The sequence below is a fragment of the Acomys russatus genome, chromosome 2 (assembly GCF_903995435.1).
Source record: "Acomys russatus chromosome 2, mAcoRus1.1, whole genome shotgun sequence".
NCBI lineage: Eukaryota > Metazoa > Chordata > Mammalia > Rodentia > Muridae > Acomys > Acomys russatus.
This window is the reverse complement of record NC_067138.1, coordinates 100,383,390-100,402,176: the sequence shown is the minus strand read 5'-3', so window position 1 is coordinate 100,402,176 and position 18,787 is coordinate 100,383,390. Positions and strand designations below refer to the sequence as shown.

Sequence of the window (18,787 nt, the reverse complement as noted above, 5' to 3'; positions counted from 1 at the left end):
ACTCATTAGCTTTATGTGTGCATGCATGTACTCATTAGCTTTATGTGTACATGCATGTTCTCATTAGCTTTATGTGTGCATGCATGTACTCATTACCTTTATATGTGCATGCATGTGCTCATTAGCAAAACTCAAGTGGTCACTCTTGGTCTCCTCATGCTGTGGCTGTTGTGTTGCATTACAGTTTTCCCCTCACAGACTAGCACAGTGGAGCAGGTGCTGTTGCAGTGTTGGGTTGTTAAGGAGAGGAGGTGCTTAGCACCAGCAGCTGGCCAGCCGTTCCTATCAAATTACAGCCTAAAATGTATGTAATAGCACTTCTATTAATTTTTGTATTTATTACAGAAATGGTGAAAATACATCAGCTTTTCAAGATCACTATCTTGATTCAACGTGGAGAAGAGAGAATGGCTGTCTTGTAAGTATGCTAAGTCACTGACTTTACACTGCTGGTAGTTGCCCACCCAGAGTGCCTCTTTTCCTTTTTTTTTTTTAATTTAAACTGAGGCTTAATTCTCTAAAACCACAGAGGTAGTACATGGAAACACTTCTTTTAAAAATAGAGGACCTTACTTTTTCAACTATGAAAAAAAAAGACCACTTGAGAAATAAATTTAAATTCAGCTTGATTTAGGTACAGGTCTTTAGCACTTCTCACCGTTGTCTGTGAAAGATGGTTTAACCAGAGTTCGCGCCTTCATTCAGCAGTGACTGCATGCTACCCATGCCAGACAGTAGGACAGGTCAAAACGCTGCAAGTGTCATCAAGACAGATGCGTGACTTTGCTCTCATGGATTATAGACAAAAAAGGAGTCAGGTAATAAGTAGGCAGACAAATCATTTGTAAATTGCAAAAGAAATAAGCAACGTTGACTGAGGTTACTATGTTGGTATGCTTGAGGAAAAGTCGATAAATGACACTGAGGAGGTGACACAAATGAGTCACAGAGCTACCAAGCTAGGCAGAAGGGGTAGTGAGCGTGGAAGCATTGGCTTACACTGACAGTTTAATGTTGCAAGTGAACCAAGGCGTCACTGAAAGAGTTCTGTAGCTTTCAGACTAGCAGATTCTATCGTGCAGACTAGTAGGCTCATTTTTGTCAGCTATGCTTTGGGTGCTGTGGTAAAGAAAGGACTGGAGGGAAGCAAGAGTAGAAACAGAGGGACTAGTTAAGAACGGTTTGCAATAATCCAAGCAAGGTTTTTGGTAGTGGCTTGGTCCTTTATGTTCCAGAAGGGCGACTAATTTGAATGGTATTTTGAAGGTAGAGCTGTTAGTGGATTGCATATGGGGATGGACGAGAAAGGAAAGACTCTACGACGATTCCTGGCTGTTTATATGGTAGCTGGTGATTGGCAGTTCTCTTTGCAAAGTTGGAAAGGCAGGTGGGGCCAGGTGATACGGAATTCTGTTTTTCATGTTTTGTTTGAGAAGCCAATTAGATATTCAGAGGGAGAGGTTGTGTGGACAGTGACTGTCATAGAATGGCACTTGAAGAAGAGAGTGGGAAATGTTGTCACTTTGAGAATGGAAATAAATATGATTATTCCATTTGGCTGAAGAAAAACAGAAATGAGTTTTGGAAACAGGTTAATCATTCAGCAAAATGCCTGAAGCCTAGAGTTCTTTTGTGCACCGTGGCCATTGTTACTGCTTACAGGTAAGGGGCATGAGCCTTGGGATCCAACAGACTGTAGTGTGAGGTTTCTTCTCTTCCACTTGGAATGCCACCAGTGCTGCATATGCCGCTGTGAACTATTCATGCCTATCTCTGGGTGGTTGTGAAAATTAAAATGTAGCTCTGTGCTCATCTAGTGAGTTGTAGCTGTCAGTGTTTGTATCATGCATTTCACTCAACAAATCAGGTAGCTTTTAAAGTAATGAAATATAGAGAGAGTTATACATTCTATTCTTTTTGTTTTATTTTTAAAGCCTTGGACTCTGGATAGCACCATCAGTGATGAGAACAGAGCCGTCATTGAGAAAATGCTGTTGGAAGAAGAGTATCCTTCATCAACTATGAGAGGAGTAAAAATTTCAGGGTTAAATGGATCAATGTAGGCATTACAGAAGAGGCCACTGGAATTATTAGATAGTGTTGTTTGGCCATAGATTTTGATTGTATAATTTCATGTTGTGTCTATACAAAAATAGCATGTTTTACTGCAGAGCCTGAGACTGACGCAGTGTATTTTAGTTTTTATTGTCAGCCACGTCAGCATGCAGAGTGTGCATGTTGCATAGAAATGGTAGAATATTTAAGTCAGAACCTTAATTCTAAGCTTCCGTTTTTCAAAACAATGTCAGCTAAAACTCAGAGATATTTATCTGTACAAGGCTCAAGAACATGTGGAAAGTTTCACATGATAGTGTGCAGGCAGACATTGCATGAGGAGTTTTAAATGACAGAACAGACTCATCTCCTCCAGAGGCCGCAGCTCTTTATCTGTGCCTCGGCAATTGACTGTTTATCCTGATTTGTGTCAGTTTTAACTTCTCTGAGACTTGGCCTTTTGTGTCAAACTAGAGGATTAAACAATAATTTCTGATTTTTTTTGGCCTTTAAAGACAACTAATGAATAGTGGCTGGTTTTAACTTTTTCATGTGCATTTTATGAATTTCTGCCATTATTATTGCTGTTATTATTATTAATATGCATAGTTTTGTTTGCATGTATGTCTGAACCTTTTGTGTTCTTGGTGGCTGTGGAGACCATAAAATGTTGTCAGATCTCAGTCAAGAGCTGCCCTGTGGTTTCTGGGATTGAACTCAGGCCTTGTAGAGTAAATGTTAGTGCTCTTAACCACTGAACCGTCTCTCCAGCCCTCTCTTTACTATTTAATCCAACTGCTTCTGTTAATTTGAAAGTGTTTTCTGTGTCTTCAGTTGCCATTCGTTATCTCCTAACTATGGAACTCTCCTCCCATAGGGCAGGTAGCGCTTAGGTTATTCTTTTCAATGAGAGGCACATACAATCTCCAATCTCCTAGTGCCCTCGTTTAAAATAAAATAAGTGAATTTTTATCTTATACTTTTTAACAGTATATCTTATTTTAAATATTAGTTTATATGAAAACATTGTTTCTGTGTGTGTGTGTGTGTGTGTGTGTGTGTACATGTTTGTGCGTGTGTGTGCAGACCCCAGAGGTTGACAAGGTGTGTTTTTATTCATTCTCCACATTACATTTTGAGGTGAGGATTCTTATGAGCATGAAGCTCACTGATCTGGCTCAGCTCGCCAGCTGGCCTAAAGCTGTGAGAACCAGCTGAGTCTGGCCAGTGCTGGGATTGGATGTGCACAGACATCTGCACCTCAATTTTGACACGGATCCTTCGGGTCCAGATGCAGGTTCCCATCACTGAATAGCAAGCACCTCTTGAGCCATCGTCCAGCCCCAAGGGAAAACAGCGTGAGTGTCACTAAGTCTGTAGAGTCCACAGCACATTCCATCTTATTTTAGCACCACATCTCAGTTAATCTAGCTGTGCTCCACACGCTTGACTGTGACTGTGGCCACCAGGTCAAACAGCACAGTTCCAGGTTAGTGATCACAAGTACTCCCTCGTTCCCTTGCCGTGTCAGGTCCTGTCATTAGAGTTGCACATACACATGGAGAGAACAGAGAGGACCGGTTACATGTTCTTCGTCTCTAGAACACCACCTACTGTTTGACATGTAGTTGGTAATTGTTAAATGAAGTATTGCTCAGACTTAGGGAACACTTTTGTAGCAGGCTAATTCCAGCAACCCTGAGGGGAAGTTTCTTGGCAAATTTGATGTTATTTGTATTAGTGTGTAGAAAAATCCTGAATTCTTTTCTGTGACCTTCAAAAATACAGAAACATACTTCCCAAATTACCCTACACAACAAATCCATCTATTTTATTATTCATAAATTATGAAAGAAAAAGATTGAGGCTACTCTTTCTTAGCCACTGTGGCAGGAAAGAGAGGGGAAACCAGCATTGCTGTGGTGCGTACTCTGCAGGCATTTTGTGTGTTGTGGTCATCCCTACAGGCACCATCTAAAGCCTGAGCTCACGGCCCCAGGCAAGCTGTGAGGGGAACGGGTTTTGATTACATTTGAATGTCTTTGACCAGTCTCCTTACTTGATGTCATATAAGAGTCATATGACTTTAGTAGTTTGTTTCCTTAATAATTACACAGGTATTATTTGTCTAATAAATCACTTCCAGGAAAATTCTGGGTTAATCAAAAGGAAGATGATAAAAAATACACAAAAAGGTAAAAATCAATTCATAGTACTATTAAAACTTTTAAATTGCAATTTTAGAAACTTCTTTAAAAGCTTTCTTTTTCCCCTCATATGCAGCCTTCAGAAAACAGCAAAAATCATGTATGTACCTATTTTATATTTTTAAACCTTTTTAATAAGATAAAAATTATCTTTTATCTTACCTGTATGTGTTTAAACTATGTGTGGTCTCTGTCTGTATATGTGCGTGTGAGTGCAAGTGCCCATGGAGAGCAGAGGTGTCAGGCCCATTGGAGCTGGAGTTAGTTACAGGCAGTGGTTGGAGTCTGCTGTGAGTGCTGGCACTAAGTACTGCAACCACAGAGTCCTCTCTCCAGCGCCTTTAAAACTTTTAGATAAATTTAAAATTATAAGAAACTTCTTAAAAATTAGGTATGGTTAGTGGAAACATCTCTTGATTCAGTAGACAGGATACTTGTAAAAGATGGTTTTGGCACAGAAGTTAGAATACATAATATAATGCTACCATTTATTTGCCAGAGTTTCTTAAAATGTCTTTTCTGTTGTCAATTCATCACATCTTAAATAAAGCTGGCATCGTAAAGACTTACGGGGAAATCTTTAGAAGCTGCTGTGTAATGTATAATGAATTGACTTGATTTTTGTTCTGTCTGATAACTTTGTACACTTTTGTTTAGATCTATGGATTTCTAAATATTACCTAGGAAAATGGGGCTGGGTATGCCTCTGATCCCAGTAGTCCAGAAGGCAGATTCAAGATTTTCACAAGTTCAAGGCTACTTGCTCTACATAGTGAATTCCAGGCTAACTTGGGCAACTGTCTTTAAAAAATTCTAGAAAAAATAAAGGCTTTATAAATACCCTTTCTTTGTAATTGGGAAAAATGGCCATTCAGCATTTATAAATACACGCTTGAGCACTGAGCATTCTATGGCTTTTATGCTTTGCTATATAAACAACAGCGTGAAGTTACTGAGAAGATGGTGTGGTGTGGCCTCATGAAATTGGAGAGCTTCCTTAGCATGCTTCTTGTGAGACAGAATCTAAAAGCAGTACATGCGTTGTCATAGTTTTGTGATTAAACTTTTAGGTTTTGAGAGTTTGTTATATCTGTTGTTTGTTTTCAGTTTGTTATCAGACGGATTTCCTTTGATGTCTTTTAGTGTTGTGTTCACTCAGACGCCAGGGTTATATTGTTTGGGCTCTTCTCACACTGGTAGAGATAAGGAACTGGGTGAGCCTTACTGCTGAGGCACCAGCTGCAGCAGCTGCCTCCTTCCTCTCCTCCTCTGTAATCGTCTAGCTTCGGCTGTAGCTCATGACTGGCTGTAACAGCGGTTCTCAACCCCTTTGTAGAGGCAGACAATTGTAAGGCCAGGGTCGCCTAAGACCATCGGGAAAACACAGTATTTACATTATGGCTCATCGCAGTAGTAAAATTAGAGTGTGATGTAGCAATAAAATAATTTTGTGGTTGAGGGTCGCAACATTAGGAAGGTTGAAAACCACTAGTATATAACCTTAAGCTGCATAAATATAGAATGTTCCATTTCATATTTTCTTTTTCAATTTCTCTTTTCCTTCAGGCTACATTCTCCTACAAAACCAGCCAGTTATTCAGTAAAGTGGACGATAAAAGAGAAAGAACTATTTGAACAAGGACTGGTAAATAGAGAAATTTTAAACTTTTGGTAAAATTATTCTAGAAGCAAACAAGAGAAACTTTGTATATTTGCAATAGGAGATCAACTGAATTCATTTTCATTCAACTATTTGGCATTGTACATAGTCCACAATTTTTAGCACATCTTGGAAGACCAGAAACATTTTTTTGCATGACTGTTTACTGAAATCTCTTTAAACATATAGAAGCTATGAAGTATAAAAAGTATATGTGTGGTTCAAATTCTGAAAATACCTCATACATGAAGAAATGTTTAGTAAATTAAATCATTACCCTTTAAACTACCAAAAGTAGATCCTATATTTTGTTTCAGGGTCCATGTAACTCAGTTATACTAAATTGATTTTAAGATTGTATATACATTTTACAGGTAGTTTATAATTTTATGTAAGTTTTTTTTAGAAATAAAATTTATTTATTTTCCTGTGACAGGGTTTCGTAGATCAGACTGGCCTCGGACTCATAGAGATCCGCCTGCCTCTGCCTCCCGAGTGCCAGGATTACAGGTGTGTGTGGCTACACCTGACTAAAATTGAGTTATTAACATAAATACATATAGCGGAATGTTAATTCAGAACATAGCTGTTCTTGCAAGAGATCACATGACCTTTTAGGTCCATGTGATCTGGCTGGCAAGGGATCACACCTGAAGATCTTCTAGGTCTGTGTGGTCCATCTGGAGTACAAACACACCTTTAATCCAGGAGACAGAGACAAACAGATCTCAGTTTGAGGCCAGCTGGTATAGCAAGTGTCCGGTACAGAAAAGCTTAGGTCCAGGTGTGGTGGTACATGCCTTTAATCCCAAATGAAGGTAGAGTTAGTTTGTAGAAGGACACACCCATGTTTGAAAGTGATGTCTGAGTGACAGAAAAGGTGACAAATCAGAGATTTGACAGAATAGGCTATGCCCAACTCTCAAGAGGAGAGGAAAGAGAAGTACTTAAGAGGCAGTTTTACCAAGACAGTAATAGACAGATGGGTTACAGAGAGAAAACTCAGGTGAAGATGGAACAAACCAGAAAATGCGAAGAAGCCAGAGGATTAAAGCAGAGTGCTGAGTTAGATTGAGGCCAGGCAGAGCAATTCCAGGCTGAGATAGAAGCCAGATTAAGTAAGTCAGCTGGGAGAAGAGTTTGAGCCAGAACAGCTGAGTTGAACCAGCCCAGAGCTCAGAAAGAACAAGTAAGGGTGAGCTCATTAAGTAGTACATCTCAGGCTGAACACAGTGTGGGCCTAGGTTAGTTTGTATGGAGGCTAGAAGCTTCCAGGGCCAGGCCTAGGTTAGCAGGAGAAGGTAGTGAGCCTCCCAGACAGCAACTGAGCAAGGAGAATAAAAGTTACTTTTACATATACAAATTATGAGAAGTAAAATGTTTGTATTGTTTTAGTCAGTAGCATGACAGCTATGTATTATGGTGTTTTAATACAAATACATTATCAGGAGGTTTTTACAAAACTTCTGAGATTTTTTTTTTCTATGCTGATGATAGTTAGGTTGGCTTTTCATTGTGCTGTATGACAATATAATTAACAGAATTTATTTAGAATGGATAGCCTTGAGGTTTGCCCCTTCTCAAAGACTAAATATGCATATTTCATGTTTTCAAGTCGTTTGTGAACTTAAGATTTTTTTTTTTTTTTTTTTTTAATTGTTGCCATTTGTGATGGTTTTAGGGACCGTATGTTTAGAACTCACATTTACCTGAAGCTACTGGGGTAATAAGTCTCTCATTTCTGAGGTAATCAGTTATCTCTTCTTTGTATATCCTTCTAGGGATCTTTTGTCCATTTATAAGCACATGAGAATTTATTTATATAGATAAATAAAATTTGTGTGCACTAAGATATTTTAAACAGTATTTTCTTACACAGGAAAGCCCTTTGATTTACCGGGCGATTTATTTGTTGGCTTGCCCACTTTCGCCCATTGATACAGCTTCTTCCCGACAGATGGGATTCTCTCTGGCGTGGCAGGAGCTCACCAGGCAGTGCTGACAGGGAAGGAAGATTTCTTTTCTTCTGTTCCTTTTAGCAGGAGGCTGCATCTTTACTGCAGTCTGAAACTGCTGGATATTTTCTGTGTTTCCCTTGTTAGTGTCAATTTTAATTTTATGTTCAAGCCCCTATTAACTGAAAGGATCTCACTTCATCCAGGTCCCTCCTGTCTCTAAATGTGTTTCATGATAACCAAGGCATTGGCCTTCACTCCAAAGTACAAGAAACCGATTCTCCAGTCAGTTAGTACTAGCTAAGTGTTACTTTTAAATAATTTACAATAATTTTTTCAGAAGTAATTTTGAGTTTTAACAAAGCACTCATCTGAATAACAAATACAGAAATAAGTGCCATTTGGGTCAGATCTTTTAAGATATTTCACTACCACAAGGCATGGCTGCTTGGTCTGTAGATCTGAGTGTAGGGAAATGTTTTCTTTGTTGTATTTAGTTGTTTTGTTTTCTTGATTGTAAGAGTTCTAAAATGGGGAGGTTGTTGCTGTCCACTGTGGGAAATATCTTGTGTTAGTGAAGATTTATATACTCAACAAGGTTTAGAGTTGGTGCCTAAATGTTCATTGTATATCTAAGAGTTGTTTATTTTCGTTTTTGTACTTGAAATCTCCATGGGATCACCCAGGGTGTGTTATAGCCTTTGGTCCCAGAAAAGAGTCATTGGTTGTAAGTCTACTTTATCTGTGGTTGAATTTAAAAACCATTGTACTGTATACCCATTGTAGAGTGCTTGCCATAGGACAGCAATAGTTACTATGGAATATAAACTATGAATTTAAAAGTTACAGTTAGTGCCGAATGTATCCAGTTGATTCTGTAAGAAAAAGTAGACAATGTAACCTAGCCTCCTTTGGTGCTATTGTAAGTCATTCTTAGGTGAAAGAAATGTGTGCTTTGAATTTTAAGAACATAGTTTAGTAGATCAGATTTCATTTTGCGCTTTGGAAAGTAAAGATACATTTTAGTTTTTTTAATGTGACAGCTGCTTGAACTATTACTAAGTAAAGTATGCAAAACAAATTTGTTTCTATTTTGATGACAGGCTAAATTTGGCCGAAGGTGGACCAAAATTGCAACACTAGTTGAAAGTCGCACAGTTTTACAAGTGAAGAGTTATGCCAGACAGTACTTTAAAAATAAGGTAAGCAGAGCACAAATATCCTAAATAATAATAATAATAAAGTTCACGATAAAGTCAGTAAGCACAAATACTCAATGCAGAATAAGTACAGTTTGGATTGTTGTATTTTCTCTGTTGTTGTTGCTGCTGTTGTTGTTGCTGTTGTTGTTGTTATGAAACGGGCTTACTATACAGCCCTGTCTTCCCTGGTGCAACACGACAGTCCTCCTGAGTGCAGAGATGATAGGTATGCACCATCAGCACCAGCTAAGTAGTCTTATACCCATAACATGTAAGTGTTTTGAATCCTTAAAAAATTAATTATGTTTATTTTATGTGTGTATGTGACCATGCATGTGTGCTGTGGCCGGAGTGTAGAGGTCAGACAACAACTGTGGGAGCAGGCTCTCTTCTTCCACTGTGTGGGTGCCAGAGCCCGACCTCCTCGTCAGGCTTGCATTGCCCGCCAAGCCCTCTCTGTCTGGCCCATGGCTTTTGTTTTGTTTTTTAATTTTTAAAAACACTTGGAGCATTCATGCCCAGTCTGCAACCCATAGGTGGCTAAGAATAAAGCTTAGCACACTTGTAGCTGATGGTGCGTGTTGCAGTGCTCTGCCCCCTCTTCATTAGTTGTTCTGAGTGTTGCTGTTAAGTAGATGGAGAGCTTGAATAGGATAATGGTTGTTCATTACAGTCTGTAAAGCACACAGTATTCCTGAGAGGGCATGTTACACAGCTTTAATGTTCCTCTGGAAAATACCTATTCTTTTGCACTATAGAAACTTGTGGAAATTTTAGAGTTTAGGGGATATAAATGCTAACAAACATGGTTATGAAATCTGTTTAAGAACAAAGCATTTTTATTATAAAGAACTGTCTGAAAATTTTAATAACCTTGTTTAGAAAGATCTAGTTATAATCCAGTCAGTTCTTTATCTTTTCAAATATTTTGTTCTGTATTAGCTATGCACTTTTTAGAATTAGGATATTTATTTTTATTTTATGTGTGTGGGTGTTTTGCCTATGTGTCTACCCCAGTGTATGCAGTGCCCCCCAGAGGCCAGAAGAGGGAGGGCATTGGATCCTCTTAATTGGAGTTACAGGTGTCTGTGATTCTCCTTATGGGTTCTGGAAACTGATTCTGTGTCCTCTGGAAAATCAGCCAGTGCTCTTTAATTGCTGAGCCAGCCCTCCAGACCCAGGTGTGTGGTTTTGACCCCTAGAATTTGTAACTGTTCAGGTAAGCTCTAGAAGCATAATTATATGGAAGTGTCTTACGTGAGAGCTTTTTTTCTAATGTAAATGCTATGCTCTACTTGTGCTTTATTCAATATAGCAAAAAAAATTGGGATCAGTGTAGTTGTCTATCACCAGGTGTCTGGATAATGAGGCCTTGGGGAGCCGTGTGTGCGTGTGTGTCTGTGTCTGTATGTGTCTGTGTTTGTAATACAATTCAAACATTTAAAGAAAAATGAAATTACAAAATTCATAAGAAAGTGGTGCCTCATATTTGACCACGACCCCTGGATGAGGAGACCTGGTGGCACTCAGAGGAAGGACAGCAGGCTACTAAGAAGAGACTTGATACCCTATGAGCATATACAGGGGGAGGAAGTCCCCCTCAGGAACAGTCATAGGGGAGGGGAGTAAGGGGAAAATGGGAGGGAGGGAGGAATGGGAGGATACAAGGGAGGGGATAACCATTGAGATGTAATATGATTAAATTAATAAAAAATTTTAAAAAAGAAAGTGGATAGAATATATATATAAATAAAATATTAAGCAAGACCACATTATCTCAGAAAGACAGAAACTGGGTGTTCTCACTCTTATGTGGGATCTAGTCAGTCATGTATATATGTAAACAGATGTATGTATGGGTACAGGGTAACATGAGAAAAGAGCACAAGACAGGCAAAATATTAGGACATGAAGACAAATGATGGATATGGTTGATACATTCAGCATTCCTCCACAAGTATGGAAGAGAATACAAAGCTAATTGCTTTCCTAGTCAAGCAAAATTAAAACACCAAAACTCCGTGAAGGAGTTTTCATTTTGATGTGCATAAAAACACATTCAGTAGTGAAAGTATGAGCTCCAGTGTGAAGCTCCACAGCTTCAGAACGGCTGCTCTAACTGTAGAGATCACTAAGATGTGTACTCTTTAGGTCCGGTTAATTTTGGTGTGTGCTGTTTATTTTACTTGCAAGGTTTTTAAAATCACTTTATAAAATTTTTAAAAAGTAAGTGAAGGTATGATGGCTGTTAACATGTGCTTAGTTTAGAAAAAAATTTGTCTATTTTTTTGTGTAAGGTCATTAAACTTCAAGTCTTAATATTAAGTATATGCTATTTTGATTCTTAATAAGGTAAAGTGGGGTGTGGAGAAAGAAATACCATCACAGAAGAGCAGCAGTGGTCTTCAGGTTAACAAAGGTGAAAGGACGAAGGAGTGGGCAGCATCATGCTTAAGGGGTCGTGCTGATCCTAACTTGAATGCTGTAAAAATTGAAAAATTATCTGATGATGAAGACGTAGACATCACAGACGAACTAGATGAGTTGACTTCTCAAACAGCGCAAAGGACTTGTGGCAGCCTTCTCACTTCAGATGCTCCTAGTAGTAAACTGTGTAGAACCAGCCAAGGAGAGCTCATGTGCCCCGAGGGTTCCGTAGCTAGCCCTGCAGGGGCGTGTCTGCAGGGTGTGAAGCAGACGGAAGCAGAAGCATGTTCAAGCTCAGCAGTTACATCATGGGCTGGAAATCAGAATAATAATGGCAAAAATTCCATCAAATTAACTGAGAAATGCAGTAAACTGGGGGAAGAGTCTGATATGCAAGGAGGAAAAGGAGGACCAGATGAGGCCACGCGCTCACCTTCCCCAGAGTCCTGTGAGAGCCGGAAGGGTGCATGTGGAAATGAAGTGCTGCTGCCTCCTTGCCAGATGGTGGAGGAAAACCACGAGGGAGAAGAGCTTAGGCCACCAGAGCAAGAAGTGGAAATAGATAGAAATGTAATTCAAGAAGAAGAAAAGCAAGCAATTCCTGAGTTTTTTGAGGGGCGTCAAACAAAAACACCAGAACGTTATTTGAAAATTAGAAACTACATTTTGGATCAGTGGTAAGAATCACATTGCACATGTTCTGAAAACTTGATCCTCTGAAGTATATTGATTAGGCTCATGCAGAACTGAGGACTTGCTGGAGGTCCAGAGAGCTTTCACATGAACTCCTTCAGTAGTCAGGGCTTAAGGTTTCTCATAGTGAACCTCTTACAAACTTCGGTAAGCAAGGCCATCCATTGCTATCCTAACATCTGTCTCTGTAGTGTGTGAGCCTGGAAAGAAGGGAGTGACCATTTTGGGGGTGGGGAGCAGTTTCTTGGCGCAATATCGGGAAGCTATAACTATAGAACACTATTGGTTTGGGAAAGAAGAAAATTTCCAGTTTTCACATGTATTTAAGTGTAAATAAGGACAAACTTAGAGACAGGAGTATCATTAAACATGGCTATAATCTTGAAACTGTTCTCTGACATAGCTTTCCAGTGCTTGCAACTCTGAATGTGGAGCGAGCACATTTACTTAAGCCAAAAGACTATTTTATTAGCCTAAAGACACTGAAAGTAACTAGACTTGCTCATGGTAGCTTACTAAGCATCCATAGTTGCTATTAATGTCTTAGAGTTCTTTGGTGGGCATTCTGTCTTGTCTTTTGTTTTCTCTTCTGTCAGCAGTTTGCCTGTCATGTTTCAATGCCTTTCAGCTAGAACCTGGAAATGCTTCTGACGATTAGCGTGTACCTTGTTAAATAACTCTCATTTCACGCAGATAGCATTGACTTATTCCAGGAAAAGAGTGCTTGCTTTTGTTTTGCCTCTTGGTACTCTTTGACTGACTAAAGTGCTAAAGAACCATCTTCTGACTAAGGATATCAGTAGAGTAAGGGATCCCTCAGAGAAACAGCTGACATTACGTAGTGCTTTGTGGCTTGCAGAAAGCTACTTGTATCAGCTCCTTTTAGTCTGCCCAACAGTCCTGTGAAGTGGCAAAGGGGATCTTTGCTGTTTGAAACAGACTAGCACAGTTCTCAGAGGTTAGGGCCACTGACCCATGAAAGGTATTGGCCCAACTCACTCGTTCTGGTACTCCACATTACCTCGTTGACAGTTTTTAAGTGCTAACTAAATTAGATCTCTGTTCATACCTGGGTTTGGTTTTGGAAAAAAAAGGCTGGATAACCAAAATTTAAAGCCTTCAAACAATTTCTACCTCAGAAATGTAACAACTTGTGCATACTTAATGCTATTTTAAACAAATTTTTATTTGTTATGTTGAAATTTGGATTTTAAAATAGAATAAATTATATAGACAGCAAAAATTATATGACAGTAGTTTCTTGAGTCCTTTACTTCAGTACATAAAGCTTATTTGATATTCTGTTTGAATATGAAGATTTAATACAAAAGTGTGAAAGCAAAAGACTTGTTCTTAAAGAGAAAAGTATAAAGTACAGAAGGACACAAGTGACACTTTAAAAAAGGGAAGGCAGTGTTTTAAAAATAAAGTGACTTATCAGAAGAAAGCTTTTCCATGGAGCAGGTACAATTGGTTTTATTTAGAGGTGTGTTTTTATTAAAGTGTTAACCGACTATTATTACCATGTCCTACCACATGCCATGCATTATTTTTAAACTGTCTCCAATTCTCTTGACAGTCTTGACAAATGAAAAATGAGGCTCACAGAGAATGAGGGCCTGGCTACAGGTCGCAGTAGGTGTGGAGGCGCTAGAGTTCTGTGTTGATTCAGTGTTTAAACCGTTGCAACTCCAGCCTTTCCTTCTTTTCCTTCAGAGTGTATGGTGCTGGCTCTTTAACTGCTTAGGTCTGCGCAGGCAGGAAAGGTGAGGTTTGTGGCCGTGCTCCTCCCTGTTCTGGCATCCTGTATTTATTTTTGTCATACAGCTTACTGCCACTGAAAATGCTACAATGTTGTGAATTGTCTACCGTAGTCCCTTAAGAAAGGAGATAACATAAGACAGTTCTGTTTTGTTTATCAAGTGCCAACTGCTTAAAACTGCTTAAAAGGCAGACGGCATTTAAGTTGTTGGAGGAAGAAGATTTGAGTGTCTTTGGAGAACAGAAATGCTTACTACTCCATGAGCAAGACTGTTGAGTTTCTTGCAGAGCCTGTTGATTGGAGAAGACAGGTGCAGACTAAGCCAGTGTTCAGGCTCCTGCCATTTTTTAGTGGCTGTGCTCTTTCCTACGTTCTTGTCGTGTTTGTACAGTTTGCTTTTCTTTGATGAAACACAGAAATCTCAGCTTTTCTGCAGAAGTGACAATAATCTCCTCTATAACAATTATTTTCACCTTCTGTGGACTTCATAGAATTATGGATTTAAGTTTTGTTTTGGGCTGCCTTCCCTAAGCACTCCATCTAAACTGGTCTGTGCCTGTTTGCTGCACTGTGTCCACTTAGGCTTCTTGTTCTTCCTGGAGCTGTCATTGTTAATGTAATATATATTATTCCTTTATGTATTGATCATCTCCGTTCCAATTGAAGGTCTTTGAAAGTACAAGGTTTGCATTGTTCACCTCTCAGACCCTTGTGCCTAGACCAGTGTCTGGGATGCAAATACTCTAGAGTAAAGTGGGAGGGAGTGGCCTCTGGGCTGCCCCTCAGCGCCTGGGCCATGTGTGTGTCTTTAGCTTATCACTCTGAGGAGGTGCTGCCTTCCCAGGTGGGACTGCTCAAACCTTTCTCCTAGATTAGGAAGGCAGATTGTGTGTACCTCACAGTGCAGCATGTGGCAGAATCAGTAACTGGTTTCTCCTTTTGTTCTCTGTTCTGTTAAGTTTTCTATTGGCCTTCTAACATAGTACATTAAAGAAATGTGATTATTGTATGAATCTTTACTTTTGTCGGGAGTTTCTTGATTCCTTTGGAATCCTCTAGAATTCTTGTATCAGTTTTCCTTTGTGAGTAAGTGCTTACAGTTAAAAATGAATATGCAGTATTCCAGTATTTTTTGAGTGAGCTCATAAAGCCTTGGGGCTGAGAGTATAACTCAGGGTTAGAATAGCTGCTGCCTGGCAGCATGAGGACAGTAGGGTGAAAAAAAGGGAAAGTAGGAGAAATGTCTCATTACTTGGTCTTCTGAATCCCCTAAGTGCTCTTTTTATTCACAAACGAAGATGCGAATTTGGTTTTGTACAAAATAGGTGCTAATTTCAAAGTTTGGGGATACCTGAGATCTGTGGGGTTTAGTATTGGGGAAAGAATACTTGTAACACAATCACACTTACAGATACTTGTAAGTCGTTGCATCCTTTAAAGATATTTTACTTGTGAAAAAAAAGGACACTTGGGTATTTGTTCGTTACACGATTAGCCATTATGTGAGGGTAAAAATTTAAGATATTTTATATATTAAAAAGTTTTCCCCAGAAATCCTTTTTAAAATGTCTCTATTCATCCAAAATAATTGTACTTCCGTCTCTTAATTAGGGAAATATGCAAACCGAAATACTTAAATAAGACCTCAGTGCGTCCTGGCTTGAAGAACTGTGGGGATGTTAACTGTATTGGACGGATTCATACCTACCTCGAGCTGATAGGAGCAATCAATTTTGGATGTGGTAAAAATAAAAACCCAACAACATCTTTTACTTGGCATTTTTTAATCTTTATAATACCCATTAATTTTTATGATGGTTCAAATTCAAGTGGATTGATTTAAGTTTATGGAATTAAAAGAGAAAGTGTAACATTTTAAAATAAGTGTATCATTAAGATTTTGATGTTAAACAGTTTTCTGCTAATTAAACTGTCTCCCTTTGAAGACATAATTTTAAAGGAAAGTATTTTATTTATATAATAGAAATAATTTAACAAAATAATTTTTTGTCAAGTAAAAGTAAATAATTTTGTGAGAAATCTAAGACTAACCTATTTACAAATATGTATTGAGACCAGCATGGCTGTTAAAAAAAGTTTAGATGTCGGGAGCTTTTTGGCGGGGGGAGGCAGCACATATTCCAAGACTCAACAAAATCTGAACTTTGAAGTATATCTGTTTTCACACATTTTGAATAAGGGTTGCCTACCCTTTGTTATTATTCCTCCTGGAGATGCTTTCTAGCGATGACTAAATAAAAGAAACAACTTATGAGCCTGTATATGTAGTTATAATAAAAGCACAAAAATATTTCAGTGAGGCTGGTGAGATGACTCAGTGTCATTTGCCCCTAAGCCTGAGGCTTGAGTCTGATAACCGGGATGTACTTGGTAGGAGAGTACCAACTCCCAAAAGTTGTCCTATGACTTTGACATGCACACATCTGCACATGTGTGTGTACACACACACAGACACACACACACAATTTTTTAATTAGTGAAAGTCTTTCACTCTTAATTTTCTTATTCAGAGTTGATGAGTGCATATGTCAGAGTGAGCTGTACCCTGTCATTGGATTCACATCCCAAAGCTCTGAAGCAAGCGGATAGTGATGGGTGCAGGTAGTATTAAGCAACCAGAACCTCACCACCCCTGGTTTTGGAGGTGAGCTAGACAGCTGACCAGAAAGTCTCTGACAAATTATTTCATTTTTGTGTATTGAGAATGTACAGTCTACTCTTCTGTGTAGGTGGCTTTTGTGCCCCAACCTCTGTAGAGACTAGAATTTTAAGAAACTAAGTTATTTTAGCTGCTGCCACAAAGAGATGACATACCGTTTTTTGTATTAAATTACTAAAGTTAGCAAAATGGGCTGAGCCCTCATTTAATCAGAAGTTACACACATTATTTATTTCTTAGATAACTGCTTTTATTGAGCTTCCATTTTAATAACAGCACTATTTATTTGAGACTAAGAGGCATATCAAATGTATGGTGATTGTGAGACAATGATGGGAGATCAGCTGTAGACAGTACGTATAGTATGTCTTCCTTATTAACAGGTCATAGGATAATGGACTATTTTATCTTTCCTGAACTCCAACAGAGCAGGCAGTATATAACAGGCCACAAGCAGCTGATAAAGTACGAGTGAGTGACAGAAAAGACGCAGAAGCGGTGTACCAGCTTGCCCGGCGCCTTCAGTCTGTGGTAAGCAGCTGTTCTGCTGATAAATTGTCGTTGAGTGGAAGAGCATGTTTTCTACCTTAGCCATTCAATTGCATATGAGGCACAAAAACCAAACAACTAGAAAACCCTTCAAGTTCCCAGGCACATCATATAGAAACCTGTTGTACTGAAGTGGTCTTGTACTACTTGGTTTTGATTGATAAAACTAACATGTGGAGCGTTAGAGAGACGACACAGCAGGTAAGAGTACTTGTTGGTCTTGCAGAGGATCCAGGTTCTGTTCTCAGCAACCATATCATGCGGACTACAGACATTTGTAACTCTAGTTCCAGAGAATCTGACACCCTTTTCTGGCTTCCTTGGCATGAGGCATGCATGTAGTGCACAGACGTACATGCAGGCAAAACACCCATAAATGTTAAGAAAACATAAACACAGCAACACACACACCAGCTGGTGGCACGTGCATTTAACTTCAGCATTCAGAAAGTAGAGGCAGGTAGGTTTCTGTGAGTTCAAGGCTAGCCTGGTTTCCACAGCGAGACCCTATCTCAAAAACAAAATAACAGCTATCCAGCAAGTTTCCTATAAGCCAAAGTCACAATAAGATCTGATTAGTTTCATATTAAATTGGTGACAAGTAAAATAAATCTCAGACTATTTTGGCCGTGAACTATTTCTACCGAATATGCTGTCTTAAGAAAGGCTGTGGAAATTGTACAAGTCAGTTACAAGCCTCTCTTTGGCAGCTGGTCCATTTGAAACACCTCAGACACAGTGTTTGCAAAACTACATGAGTACTGGAGTCCACGTACTTTGCGGTTTGTCACTGCTTGATTAACTTGCCACTGGCCTTTCTAAAGCTGGGATAATCCTTTTGTTTCTATTTTCACTATACATTTTGCTATGTGTTCATTTCTACAACAGGTGATTGGAAGCAAATCCATTTTCTTTGTGGTCTTAACAGTACTTTATCCTCGCATGTTAACTACTAATGGCAATGGAAAGTAAAATAAAGAAATCAGGTAAAATGCAGGAAGTCATCAGTGCTGTGTTTTCTAAAGTGGTACATTGATGCCACCACCTGGTCCTACCTTGCCAGTGTCTGCGAGTACCCACGAAAAGTCGATTGAGTGTCTCTAAGCAGGAGACTGACTGTTGTGCATGATCAGTAGGATGCAGTTTATTTAGTGGATGACCAGACACTAAGATGCTTAAGTAGTAGAGTTTTAGATGGTTACTATTTATTTTCGTGTTTTCATGTGTTAATTTTGTTACCTTTTCCTTTATTATTTTCTCAATGTAGCGTACAAGGAGACGTAGGGTCCGAGACCCATGGGGAAACTGGTGTGATGCCAAAGACTTAGAAGGGCAGACATTTGAGGTAATTCTTACCATATTTGTGGCTTATCCATGAAGCCTGGTTTCATTATTTCATTCCTGTATATTACACTGATTTCATTGTTAATGCATGTGTGCACAGTCCCATGTTTACTTCATTTAGTGAAAGGTTATTTACCATTAACCAAACCAGAGGTGTCCGTGGTACAGATAACTAGAAGTCTGACTTGTGCTCAGACTGTTGAGTCTCTATCTCTATCTCTTTGTCTCTAAATCGAGAACAAGTATCAGACTG

General features: G+C 39.0%; 1 protein-coding gene across 1 annotated transcript in view; it reads left to right on the top strand.

The window, feature by feature from the left end:
- Nucleotides 1-301: 301 nt before the first annotated feature.
- Mysm1 (Myb like, SWIRM and MPN domains 1) overlaps nucleotides 302-18,787 on the top strand; it is a gene marked incomplete at its 5' end in the record, with an annotated part of 31,270 nt that continues 12,784 nt past the window's right edge. The window contains 10 exons of the mRNA XM_051156811.1: nucleotides 302-418; nucleotides 1,935-2,005; nucleotides 4,173-4,250; nucleotides 4,339-4,362; nucleotides 5,829-5,907; nucleotides 8,981-9,079; nucleotides 11,432-12,183; nucleotides 15,573-15,703; nucleotides 17,069-17,172; nucleotides 18,458-18,535. Of these exons, the coding sequence (XP_051012768.1) occupies nucleotides 302-418; nucleotides 1,935-2,005; nucleotides 4,173-4,250; nucleotides 4,339-4,362; nucleotides 5,829-5,907; nucleotides 8,981-9,079; nucleotides 11,432-12,183; nucleotides 15,573-15,703; nucleotides 17,069-17,172; nucleotides 18,458-18,535 (1,533 nt within the window). The remainder of the gene's footprint in view (nucleotides 419-1,934; nucleotides 2,006-4,172; nucleotides 4,251-4,338; nucleotides 4,363-5,828; nucleotides 5,908-8,980; nucleotides 9,080-11,431; nucleotides 12,184-15,572; nucleotides 15,704-17,068; nucleotides 17,173-18,457; nucleotides 18,536-18,787) is intronic.